General features: G+C 41.5%; 1 protein-coding gene across 6 annotated transcripts in view; it reads left to right on the forward strand.

Annotated features, from left to right (window-relative positions):
* The window catches only part of adgrd2 (adhesion G protein-coupled receptor D2), a 149,443-nt gene that overhangs the window by 114,122 nt on the left and 21,599 nt on the right, over nt 1-13,722 (forward strand). For all 6 annotated transcript variants that reach the window (XM_043720157.1, XM_043720160.1, XM_043720162.1 and 3 more), the window contains 3 exons: nt 3,673-3,726; nt 7,403-7,541; nt 8,975-9,054. In XM_043720157.1, the coding sequence (XP_043576092.1) occupies nt 3,673-3,726; nt 7,403-7,541; nt 8,975-9,054 (273 nt within the window). The remainder of the gene's footprint in view (nt 1-3,672; nt 3,727-7,402; nt 7,542-8,974; nt 9,055-13,722) is intronic.

Here is a 13,722-nt window from a genome sequence, read left to right on the forward strand (position 1 = left end):
AGGAATTTCTTAAGTGTGTACAAGACAATTTTCTGATTCAGTATGCGGATGTACCGACTAGAGAACGTGCAAAACTTGACCTACTCTTGGGAAATAAGGCAGGGCAGGTGACTGAGTTGTCAGTGGGGAGCATTTTGGGGCCAGTGACCATAATTCTATTCGTTTTAAAATAGTGATGGAAAAGGATAGACCAGATCTAAAAGTTGAAGTTCTAAATTGGAGAAAGGCCAATTTTGACAGTATTAGGCAAGAACTTTCAAAAGCTGATTGGGGGCAGATGTTCGCAGGTAAAGGGATGGCTGGAAAGTGGGAAGCCTTCAGAAATGAGATAATGAGAGTGCAAAGGCAACATATTCCTGTTAGGGTGAAAAGAAAGGCTGGTAGGTATAGGGAATGCTGGATGACTAGAGAAATTGAGGGTTTGGCTAAGAAAAAGAAGGAAACCTATGTCAGGTATAGACAGGATAGATTGAATGAATCCTTAGAAGAGTATAAAGGCATTTGGATTATTCCGAAGAGAGAAATAGGAGGGCAAAAAGGGGATATGAGATAGCTTTGGCAAATAGAGTTAAGGAGAATCCAAAGTGTTTTTACAAATACATTAAGGACAAAAGGGTAACTAGGGAGAGAATAGGACCCCTGAAAGATCAGCAAGGCGGCATTTGTGTGCAGCCGCAGGAGATAGGGCAGATACTAAACGAGTATTTTGCATCAGTGTTTACTGTGGAAAAGGACATGGAAAATATAGAATGTGGGGAAATAGGTGGTGACATCTTAAAAAATGTCCATATTACAGAGCAGGAAGTGCTGGATGTCTTGAAATGCATAACAGTGGATAAATCCCTAGGACCTGATCAGGCGACTGACTGTGTGGAGTTTGCACGTTCTCCCCGTGTCTGCGTGGGTTTCCTCCGGGGCTCCGGTTTCCTCCCACAGTCCAAAGATGTGCAAGTCAGGTGAATTGGCCATGCTAAATTGCCCGTAGTGTTAGGTAAAGGGGTAAATGTAGGGGTATGGGTGGGTTACGCTTCGGCGGGTCGGTGTGGACTTGTTGGGCCGAAGGGCCTGTTTCCACACTGTAAGTAATCTAATCTAATAGGTGTATCCTAGAACTCTGTGGGAAGCTAGGGAAGTAATTGCTGGGTCTCTTGCTGAGATATTTGTATCATCGATAGTCATAGGTGAGTTGCCGGAAGTTTGGAGGTTGGCTAACGTGGGGCCACTGTTTAAGAAAGGTGGTAAGGACAAGGGAACTATAGACTGGTGAGCCTGACGTCGGTGGTGGGCAACCTGTTGGAGGGATTCCTGAATGACAGGATGCACATGTTTTTGGAAAGACAAGGACTCACTAGGGACAGTCAATATGGTTTTGTGCATGAAAATCATGTTTCACAAACTTGGTTTTTTGAAGAAGTAACAAAGATGATTGATGAGGGCAGAGAGGTAGACGTGATCTATATGGACTTCAGTAAGGTGTTCGATGAGGTTCCCCATGGGAGACTGGTCAGCAAGGTCAGACTTCATGGAATGCAGAGACAACTAGCCATTTGGATACGGAATTGGCTCATAGATAGAAGACAGAAAGTGGTGGTGGAGGGGTATTTTTTAGACTGGAGGCCTGTAACCAGTGGAGTGCCACAAGGATCGGTGCTGGATCCATTACTTTCCGTCATTCATATAAATGATTTGGTTGTGAGCTTAAGAGGTACAGTTAATAAGTTTGCAGATGACACCAAAATTGGAGATGTAGTGGACAGCGAAGAAGGTTACCTCAAATTACAATGGGATCTTGATCAGATAGGCCAATGGGCTGAAGAGTGGCAGATGGAGTTTAATTTAGATAAATGTGAGGTGCTGCATTTTGGGAAAGCAAATCAGAGCCAGACTTATACACTTAATGGTCAGGTCCTAGGGAGTGTTGCTGAACAAAGAGACCTTGGAGTGCAGGTTCATAGCGCCTTGAAAGAAGAATTGCAGGTAGATAGGATAGTGAAGAAGGTGTTTGGTATGCTTTCCTTTCGTGGTCAGAGTATTGAGTACAGGAGATCGGAGGTCATGTTGCGGCAGTACAGGACATTGGTTAGGCAACTATTGGAATATTGCGTGCAATTCTGGTCTCCTTCCTATCGGAAGGATGTTGTGAAACTTGCAAGGGTTCGGAAAAGATTTACAAAGATGTTGCCAGGGTTGGAGGATTTGAGCTATAGGGAGAGGTTGAATAGACTAAGGCTGTTTTCCTGGAGCGTTGGAGGCTGAGGGGTGACCTTACAGAGGTTTATAAAATCATGAAGGGCATGGATAGGAAAAATAGACAAAGTCTTTTCCCTGGGGTGAGAGAGTCCAGAACTAGAGGGCATAGATTTAGGGTGAGAGGGTAAAGATATAGAAGAGACCTAAGGGGCAACGTTTTTCCGTAGAGGGTAGTGTGTATGTGAAATGGGTTTCCAGAGGAAGTGGTGGAGGTTAGTACAATTACAACATTTAAAAGGCATCTGGATGGGTATATGAATAGGAAGGGTTTGGAGGGATATGGGCCAAGTGCTGGCAAATGGGACTAAGTTAGGATATCTGGTTGGCATGGACGAGTTGGACCGAAGGGTCTGTTTCCGTGCTGTAAATCTCTATGACTCTAATCTGAAGGCTTCAATATCTGACCAGTGTAATGTGATTTTTATCATTTTATAATTTGTTGAAATACATTTGAATTCGATGTCCTGAAATAATGACAATTAGAGTTACTATGAGACTTTGAGAAAGATAGGTTGGATCTTAAAATGAATATTTTCTCACTGAACTAATAGCTTGCCTCCATATTATGTATATATATTAATGCAACTCCACCACCTTTTCCTATATGTCTGTCCTTCATAAATACTGAATATCACATGATGTTCAGTTCCCATCCCTGGTCATCCTGTCTTCATAATCACAACTATATCACACCCATTTATATCTGATTGTGTGATTAGTTCATCCGCCTTATATCAAATGCTATATATGTTCAGGCAAAAGCTGTGAAGCATGTCTTTTTTTTAATGTTCTTTGTCTCATTCCCACTGTTTTTCAAGGTGCTGCAGGCCTTTAAGTTTGAACATTGGTACACAATTTCCTGCCACCACCTGCCTACCTCCCTTCTCACCCTGCCCTCGAAAGGACACATTCCAAATTGCAGCTTTAATTAAAGTCAGGATTCACCTGCAATGACAATGATGCTGCATATGTGGCAGCTCAGTCTATTTCATTTATGGAGGACTGTGACCATGTTACTCCTTTTTAAATCTTATTTTTGTTAATACATGAAAGCCTATATGTTGCTTTGGGAAAGTTGGTAAACTGTCAAAGAAGGAGGAATTAACAAAATGGCACAATATTAAAACGTCTCCAGGTAGCGTTGTTAGACTTTGTGATATAGTGAATGCTTTACTTTTGAGTATTTATATCATATTATTTGTATGTGTGAAATGATTTCCTATTTCTTGTACAGTAATTTGTGATCTGCTATTGTCTACAGTGTTGTGGTTTTCCTGTAATCGTTATATTTATTTTCTTAGTTTATCTATTCTGAAATGCAAACATAATCAACTCCAATTACAGAAAAATACAAACAAATATTTGATATAGACACAATTAGATACTTTGCATAAACATGATTCGACTGCATATCTTCTGCAGGTGAGAAATGCCATTAAAAGAATGAAAGAAAAGAGAAAAGCTTTGTCTTTCACAGTGAGTACAATTTGTACAAAAACTGCTCTGTTTGAATGTATTCTGCACAAGCTGTAAAATCCAAGGAAAGCTTGTAAAAGTTACCTTTAATGCAATTGTTTAGGATTGTGTTAAATGTCTTTTGATAACATTGCCTGTGTAACTCATTGAGGGCATAGCCTGTGACTTAGAAAAGAATGTTATATTTCCTCTTTTAGGTGCATTGAAATGGTCAGAATTAAGACACTCTGTGTTCTTAAACTTACTTTCCTTATTTTGCCACCAAATCAGGCAGTTCATTATGTCGTAAAATGGATTATTTTAATCATATGTTTTTGCTATTACTCTTTTTAACTGGTTTTGCTGAAAAATATTCGGATCCATCAAAATTTAATGGGTGGCCTGTAGCTGCATCTTCAGACAGGTGGGTAAGGAAGACTTATAGAACACTGGGTGTCCACCTTTCACAGAACCGTCCCCTGTCCCTTTGGGAAACTGGGGGATGACTGGGGATCACTTGACCCACAATAAGAGTCATATCAAGACCTTTAACAAGCTGGTGCTCAAATCCACTAGGCACAAAATGATCAATGTAAATGTGTCAGGATCCTAGCATGCCTGATAGCATTGGTATTTTTAGATCCAATCTATCTCTGATCCCAACCTTGCTCTTGCCGAAAACCTCACCTCCTATCTGCTGTTTCATTATTTAGAGTAACCAGGTTTGTTAGGAACTTCCAGGGAGAATCTGTTGCATTTGATTGTCCAGAACATCTATATTGAATTCATCGCTAAGTATGACTCCAGCCAGCTGATTTTCATTGTCTTCAGTTATTCTAGAGTTCTTTGACTCCTCACTGAGTGAAACACTGCTATGATGTCAAGGGGCAGTCACCCTCACTTACCTTATTGAGTTCAGCTCTTTTTCCATATTTGAACCGAAGCTGTAATGAGGTCTGGAGCTGAGTGAGCCTGACAGGACCCAAAGTGACCTTCAGTAAACAGGTCATTGTTAAGTCAATGCCACTTGGTAGCAGTGATCAATGTAAACTGTTTTGGCCAGGTTAGACTTGTTCGCTTTCCTTTTCTGCTTTTTGTATCTGGGCATTTTCCACATTGCCAGGTAGATGCCAGTATTGATAGTGTACCCGTGGGAGAAAGATCTGCTACCCTACCCACCCACAGCATGACCACATAAAAAACACAAAAGCAGGTCTGTGAAACACAGAGATCAAGCCTGCAACGCACACAGAACACACCCACAATGCCCCAGTCTTGGCCATACAGGCTAACAAAGAAACCAGACATGGCCAAGCTACTCCCAGACCAGAGAATACACTTCCTAAACAGCCTTCACAGTAAGTTCCTAGTCCTGATTAGCACTGAGGACCCAATACCCTAAGGACAGGCTCACTTCCCATTGAAACCAATATCGCATAAACAAAGAGGCAGACTGAGAGACCCCAGAAGACTTCGCTCGCAGGAGGAACACAATGGTCAGACCTGAATGCCAGGAGAAGGGACATATTCACGCGGATGGGAAATACAATGAAGAATCCTCTAGAAGCCATTCTCACCTACTCACAGAGATGGCTGGAAACTCCTGGGTCAATTACAAATGAATTGCTGCTGCCGGAGGCTTGATTAATGTCCATTCCGTATTTTCTTGTTTTAAGTGCTTTACAATTTTCACCATTGTATTGTGACTGCTTTCCAATTACCATCTTTGTCTTGTACCTCTTAAAACCCACCTGCACCCTCCGTTCAGGCATGAGCATTCTGGCCATCTGTGCACAGAATCAGTTCTGTGTCAGCCTGGTCAATTTCTCTTCTGCGATATCACTTTGTTCAATAAATCGCTTGTCAATTTCACCGCGTTCCTCATTTCTGGTCTCTGAATCATTGGGCTAAATTTCTCTGACAATACCAAACCAGCTGGCTAGGGGCGCACTAGTTCTGGAGCACAGCCTTTAGTACTATTTCCTGGAATGTCATCAGGACATGTAGATGTCGCAGTTTCCCGTGCTTTCAGCCATTTGGTGATATATGGAGTGAATTGGTTCGGTTGAAGGCTGGCATCTATGATGCTGGGGACTTCTGCAGGTGACAGAGATGGATTAGCTACTCTTGTCAACTCTTGTTCAACCTTGTACAAACAGAAAATTAACTTGGAGATGCAGAAAGTGTGAACACAAAGAGCATGCTCACATTTGTGTGTGTTGGAATCAGCCTCATTCCTGATGAAGGGCTTAAGCCCGAAACATCGATTCTCCTGCTCCTCGCATGCTGCCTGATCTACTGTGTTTTTCCAGCACAACAATCTCAACTAATGAACTACTCTACTCATTTCATTATTTCTAGCTACAATACAAATAAATGAGCCATAAAAATAAAAATTGTAATCATATGAGATTAAACCAAATTCTAATCCTACATACGTATGTGAATAAAAATGAGTATTCTGAGAACTACTTTAGTTTAGTATTAAATAGGGTTTGTTTGACATGACCTTCCCTTTGCAAATCTATGTTGGTTCTCTCTAATCAGCTCAAATTTCTCTTAAGTGCTCAGTTGATCTATCTTGAATTTCAATTCCAATAATTTCCCCACAACAGATGCGAGACTAACAAGTATATCATTTCCCTGTTTCTCTTTATTAAATAATAGACATTTACAATTTTTCAATACAAAGGGTCAATTCCTGGGCAATTAGGTAATCTTTATTAAAAAAAACACAATCACTTACAAGTAATTGATTTAATCGGTTGACCAGTAATAAGGTTACACATAATGCACGTTCACAATGTCAGACTTCATTTTTGTTTGTATTTTGAAAATGATTCTTTATTTTGAGTTAGCAAGTAGAGTTAATAAATCAATGCGGCATGTTACTGCTGGATTCATTCTCATCATTCTTTATACTCCAATTTCACAGCTATGCACTATTATCCTCCAGCATCTGTGTCTATGCTTATAAAATATTGAATGATGTTTACTAGCAGTAAACAGGTATCAATTGAAAAAAGCAATGTAGCTGTTGAACTGAAAAATCATTGTATTTGTCATACATAGTGTGCTATTTTATTCTAATTCAAGGAAGGGTTGATTCTTTTCAGAGTAGAGGGGCCATTACATTTTGGTGTGTAAAATAAGTGAAATAAGTTACAAGAAATGCTTTTTTTTTAGATAAAGCTACAGTATTTTTCTGAACATTTTTAAGTTCCCATTTTCACTTCTGGTGCAGCAATAACTTTGAAACTGGGAGACACTGATGTACAATGATGAAAACAAAATGTTAAGCAACAGGTAGATTTACTGACAGGGATGACTAATTGCCATCTGCTAAACAGGAATTTTCAGAATATTGCTTTCTACCTTAAAATTCTGACAAAGTATTCCAAACATTCATACCCGGCGAAGGAGTGATCCTTCCTAGATTCTGTATTAAGCAATTTTTTTTGGATGAGACTATTCAAAACTATTCAAATTATAATATGATTCTAAATATTAAAGTGTTTTTTCCCCACATATTTCTGCAGATCATGGCGTAATTATTAGCAAGTATCCATATATCATAAGTGGATATCAGGATTCAAGACAACTTCTTCCCGCATCTCTTTCAGTTTTGGGAGTTGGCAAACGATGGAAAACCCAGTTTGTCCATCTGTTTTGATATCCTGCTTATTTGTTATTGCAGAATTGCACAAGCTCAAGACCATCAAGTTGTCTTACTAGTCCAAAGATGACCACCTCACTGAATGTTGGAAAATGCTCTGTTTCTGCACCTGATAAGGATACTTTGAAATCAGCAACCAATAAATCAGCTTCCAGCAAAGGTAAGTATGTTCATCTGAATATCCACTGGATCTACTCAATCTATCACTAAGATATCAGTAAGACAGAAACAATACAAACAGCTGGGAACTGTTAGTTACACACTTTCTACAGAGTTTCTCCAATTTCCCATTACAGTGTCCATGGCAGAACCATGCAAAAGTGCCCCTCTAACACTGGTGCCTAATACAGTTTGCTGTATATTCATTGAAATGACACCATGATTGAATGCTACAGTCCTAAGTAATGGTGTAAACTAATATGAAATGCCAGATGTTGAACCACTGCTCTTTAATTTCACAGGAGTGAATTCCTGAAGGATGTAGCTAGACTATTTCCAAACAGAATTACTGGGAGATTGTGCAGGGCTCTCGTAATCTCCTGTTGGAACTTCAATGACAGATTGCTGGAAACCGCAGGGAAATGTGGAAAGCCCCATTTGAGCCTTTCTTCACATTTTCTTTTCATGGCCTGTCCACCAAAGTTACAATGGAAGATGGATTTCAGCACTCCTGTGACCATCCTTCTCTGCAAGCTCCAACATGCTGCCTGTTCTCAGCTGCAGGCTCCTTTTTCCTGTTGCTAAAGAAAGCTATCTCTCTGACACTCCCCATCACCCTTGGCAATGCATGAAAAGATTTATTTAAGTAAAGCTGGGCACAGCTTTGAGCATCTGGACTCTGTTTTGATCTTGCACGCCTCTACCTGCCAACTCTTTCAAATTGCATCTTTAGATTGTCTCTTTAAACGCTGGGGTTGAGATTACATTATGCAAGGCCACTGTTGCTGAATAGCTGGGAAACCCAAAAGCTAGACAGTGACGAAGGTAGTAGCTGTGTTTGACAGTCATTGTGGATGTTCAGAATGTTGGATTCTTCTTGTCCCAGCTCATCTCATTAATATCAGGAATAATACTTCTGAGCCTTCTCTGCATGTTCTCTCTAAATTTTTAAAAAGCTTTTTAATATGAATTCTCCCTTAATTCTATTCAATATCTCCCCCCACTAAACTATTCACAAATTTTGGGGTTAATGCTGCACAGGTTTCATGGTGATTATATTTTGAAAATGAAATCCTGAAGAAAAAATGTCTTTAGCAGGTCTGTCATTTATATTTAAATTTGTTAAACACACTGAAAGATGTTGACGCCAATGATGATAAAAATGCTATAAGTGTGACCAAAATCCACAGCCCAGGACAGAACAAAGCCAGCCGTGAAATAGTCCTTAGCCATAGTGGATCCAACATCATTGTACAGTTACAACAGTCCTTTAATGTTTCACAGGGGCTCAAGGTATGGTCTAAAATCATATTTATAAAGTGCTTGTACCTTACGTTCTGTTATGGCAGAACTAGTCAGTATTCCTAATATTTATGCATTGGTTACTCAAACCTTTCAATTTCATCACTAATTCGTTATTGGATTCTATTTTAGGGGCATCCATGATTTTCAACAGGGAAAATGGAGCAGAAGATGTGATGTGGATCTCAGAAAGCTTAGTTCTTGATAAAACAGTGAGTAAGCTCTGATCTACTGGTTGATAAAAGATTAATTCCATAGAAAGTTAACCATTTTGATGCCAATTCATTAATTAAAATAATTTACATGAATTATAGCAGCTTCGCAAGATTATCCAATGCACAGCTATGATTACTAGTAAATTTCCAGCTTCAATTTTCAGACTATGTTGAGTTAATTAAGCGTAGCACATGTGACAATTGGCATTGTAATTTGCTCATTCCTGATGAAGGGCTTTTACCCAAAACGGAGGGGGAGTTGAAGTGTTGAGCCATGGGGTGGTTGGGTTGGTTGGTCCGGGTGTCCCAGAGGTGTTCTCTGCAACATTCCGCAAGGTAGGCGGCCTGTCTTTCAATATAGAAGAGGCCACATCGGGTGCAGCGGATGCAATAGATGATGTGTGTGGAGGTGCAGGTGAATTTGTGGTGGATATGGAAGTATCCCTTGGGGCCTTGGAGGGAATTAAGGGGGGAGGTGTGGGCGCAAGTTTTGCATTTCTTGCGGTTGCAGGGGAAGGTGCCGGGAGTGGAGGTTGGGTTGGTGGGGGGTATGGACCTGATGAGGGAGTCACGGAGGGAGTGGTCTTTTCGGAACGCTGATAGGGGAGGGGAGGGCTTCAGGAGGGGAGGGCTTCATCCTCTGCCATTTCAGCCTACAAGCCGACCCCACCACCAGGGATATATTTCCCTCCCCACTCCTATCTGCATTCCAAAGAGATCATTCCCTCCATGACTCCCTCGTTCGGTCCACACACACACACCCCCGGCCCCACCAACCCACCCTATAAGTCCAGCAATTTCCTTTGCCGCCGCAACAGGCGCAAAACCTGTGCCCACACGTCTCCCCTCACCTCTGTCCAAGGCCCCAAAGGAGCCTTCTACAGCTGGCAGAGATTTTCCTGCGTATCCACACATGTCATCTACCGTGTCCGTTGCTCTCGATGTGGTTTCCTGCATACTGGGGAGAGAGGACACCAACTCACGGAACATTTCAGGGAACATCTCTGGGACACACACACACCAAACAACCCCACTGCCACTCCGCCAAAGACATGCAAGTCCTAGGCCTCCTCCATCGCTAAATCCAAGCCACCCGACGCCTGGAGGAAGAACGCCTCATCTTCTACCTTGCTTCCAACTGCACAGCATCAACGTCGACCTCACCAATTTTCTCATCTCCCCTCCCCCCACCTCATCCCAGATCCAACCCTCCAACTTGGCACCACCCTCTGGATGCTGCCTGACCTGCTGTGCTTTTCCAGTGCCACACTTTTCAACTCCTGTCAGCTGGAACCACTTGTCACTTGCTGATGGTAAGTAGTAGGGGATCACTCCATGTAGAATTGCATCATTCTGGAGACAGACGGCAAGTTGGAACTAACAAACACATTTATATTGTACCTTTAACGCAGCAACATGTCCTGAGGCACTTCATAAAAGTGGTTCAAAAATTTGGCGCTGAGCCGCAGCAGGGTTATCAGAATAGATAATCAAACATTTGCCAAAATTAGTAGATTTTGTGGAACATCCTAAGAAAGGAGACAGAGAAGCTGATGTTTAGGAATAGAATTTCAGAGGCTAGGACCCAGGTAGCTGAATGATGGAGTAATTAAAATTGGCGATGTGCCAGAATGGGGAGAGTGCAGAGAAAACGTGAAGACCTTTATGACTGGAAAGAGGGTCTAGAGACAGGGAGAGCCATGTCCTTGAGGGATTTAAGAAAAAGGGTGAAAATGTTGAGATGTTATTGAACTAGGAGCCATTGTAGGTCAGTGAACATGGGTAAACAGGGCAAGGGAGAAGTTGAAATAGTGTAATAGAGTTTTCAATGATCACAAGTTTCTCCACAGTGCAAGATAGGGGTGTGGCTGGGAGACCACTAAAGAAATCAAGTTTGAGGTAACAAAGACATGGGTGAGTGTTTCAGCAACAGATGAACTGATGTCGGAGTGGAGTCAGGCGATGATACAAGGTGAGATTTGTAGGGCTCAGTGATGGAGCACATACGTCATCTAAACCTCAGATGATACCTGAGAAACAAATGGTTTTTTTGAGCCCCAGACAGTTGCTAAGCAGAATGATAAACTAAGTTGCCAGGATGTAGACCTTGGGTGGGGAACCAAAGCCAATAGCATTGGTCATCCCTGTATTGGAGGAAGCTTTTACTTATCAAATATCAGTTGTTTGAGCACTGTGATGAGTCAAGATTGTGGAGGGTCAGGAGGGGTCGTGGTGAGATGAAATAGAATGGTGTTAATGTACACGTGGACAACAATCAGATATAATTTGATTAATCTGTGATGAAAGGTTGATGTTACAGAAAATATGTTATTTTCTGTAGTATTTTTATTTTGTGGGATAGTTTTAATATTTGGATTCTCCCCCTATTTCTGGGTTACAAGGAAAATATGAATATTTGTATAAACTATTATAAATTGCTTGAGAGTAAGCCAGGCAAGACTATCATTTTGATTTTCTCTTCCTTCTTCGGAGACTCTATATTATTGTCGATAATTTTTCAGAGTGTGGCAATGATGGGGGTTGGGTGTTGGTTGGATTAGAAATTATAATAACATGCGGTATAGGTGTGTGTCAATCACTGACACCTCACTTACACTTGAGACATTAAAGATATTGATTTGCGCTACTCCTTCTGGAGGTGCACACGTAATAACTAATGTTAGAGGAGTAACTTTTAGGATTGTGTGATCAAAAATGACAACTCATTAGGAGGCAACAGAAATAAAAGTTTTACTTGCAAAGTAAAGAAGTACAAAATGAAGTGTGTTCAAAGTGAATTTGGGGGAGAAATATTTCACATTGAATGTACTCCCACCTACACCTTTCCTCTAAACCCATTATTGTGTTCTTTTTACTGTGTTGTGTTTGTTGTGTTGTGTTGCCATTGGCATTTCTATTGACTGTCTGCCAAGCAGTAACACACTTGTGTACAGAGCTAGTTGCTTCAGTAATTTAATTTTTATTTTTAGTAACCATTCACATATTTTATTAACTTTATAATAAATAATTTGAAGTGTGTCAGCAACAGCAACCCTTTAAAAATGTTGCGAAGAATCGTGATTTATCATAATGTTTCTCCTGCTGTGTATTTCAATTTATTTTGATCAATACAATGGACCAAACCAAAGGGAAACAAAACAGAAGGGAGTTTATTTAATGTAAAAAATCCCCCAGCTAGTTTTTTTAAAGATAAAATCACTATCTGTATTTACACCCCTTTCTCACTCCCCCATCACACCGTGAGAGCTGAGCAGTGCTGCTGTGTGGATTTTTCATTTTGTCTTCCTTCACATTATGATGCCTTTTGGTCCAAACTAAAACACTGTAGGCCAGTCAAGAAGTGGTCAGTAAATGTGTCTCATACTTCAGAGACATATAGAGATGGTACAGGCATGCGATGACTCTTTTGGGCACGAATGTCCTGTGGTCAGCCCAAGACTAAAGGAGAGCAAGGTCATAGACACCCTCTGATGTAGAGTGCTCAGGTGAGGTCCTTAGTGGGACTAATGCCGAAGATTGTTGATGAATGTGTGCACTAGCTGTTGCTGGCTGCATTGGTTGACCTGACAGGCTACCTCCTATCGCTATCGGGCTCCAACTTTGCAAAGGCACTGTTCTTGGTCTATTGCAGTCCCTCCACCACTTCCCTATCAAGCACCCTTGGAACTTTCAATGCAGACTCTTTTGACACCCTTATAGGTGGGTCCACCCAACCTGCCATTTTGTGGGTTTTATGCTTATGTAACACGCACAAATCCAAGACAGTGACAGAGATGAGGCAATGGAATCTTGCGTGGAAGAGGGCAGCTCCTCCGAATCTTTACAGTCAGCATGTTGTTGTAGTCCCCTATCCACAAAAGCACCATGCCTCAGAGTTTTGCCAAGAGTTCTGTGCATGTTCTGGGCACAAGCCCTTCCAAAGTTGAGGACCAGCATCTGCCCTCAGCATCAACCATTTGACAGTATTGTAGGCTGTAAGCCTGCGAGGCTGGCCCATCAGGTGGAGATCACATACTTGAGGAGACACTGTGGCATTTGATCCATGTGTGCCAAATGTCTCCTATCTGAGCACACCACAATCATGGTCTTTTTGTCATTGGGGATGGATTTTTTTCCTTCTCACTTGCAAGACAGTAACCCCACTCTCCCTCATTGTATCAGCACAGCCTCCAGGACTGTATCAGAGAACATGGGGATTGCCTAATTCCTGGTTGGTGTTCTGTTCTGAGTCTTAATGTTGGAGCAGACATCTTAGAGGCATCAGCTGTGGTTTTGGTTTAATCAGAAGGTAGTAACCAGCACCTCAGTGCTAACTGCTGCCCATGTGGGTGTTTAGGGCGGCATAGAGTTATAGAGATATACAACACGGAAACTGACCTGTCGGTCCAACTCATCCATGCCGACCAGATATCCCAACCCAGTCTAGTTCTAGTGCGAGCACCCGGCCCATTTCCCTCCAAACCCTTCCTATTCATATACCCATCCAGATGCCTTTTAAATGTTGGAATTGTACCAGCCTCCACCACTTCTTCTGTTAGCTCATTCCATACACGTACCACCCTCTGCGTGAAAATGTTGCCCGTTAGGTCTCTTTTATATCTTTCCCCTCTCACCCTAAACCTATGCCCTCTAGTTCTGGACTCC

Source organism: Chiloscyllium plagiosum, chromosome 30 (assembly GCF_004010195.1).
Source record: "Chiloscyllium plagiosum isolate BGI_BamShark_2017 chromosome 30, ASM401019v2, whole genome shotgun sequence".
Taxonomy (NCBI): domain Eukaryota; kingdom Metazoa; phylum Chordata; class Chondrichthyes; order Orectolobiformes; family Hemiscylliidae; genus Chiloscyllium; species Chiloscyllium plagiosum.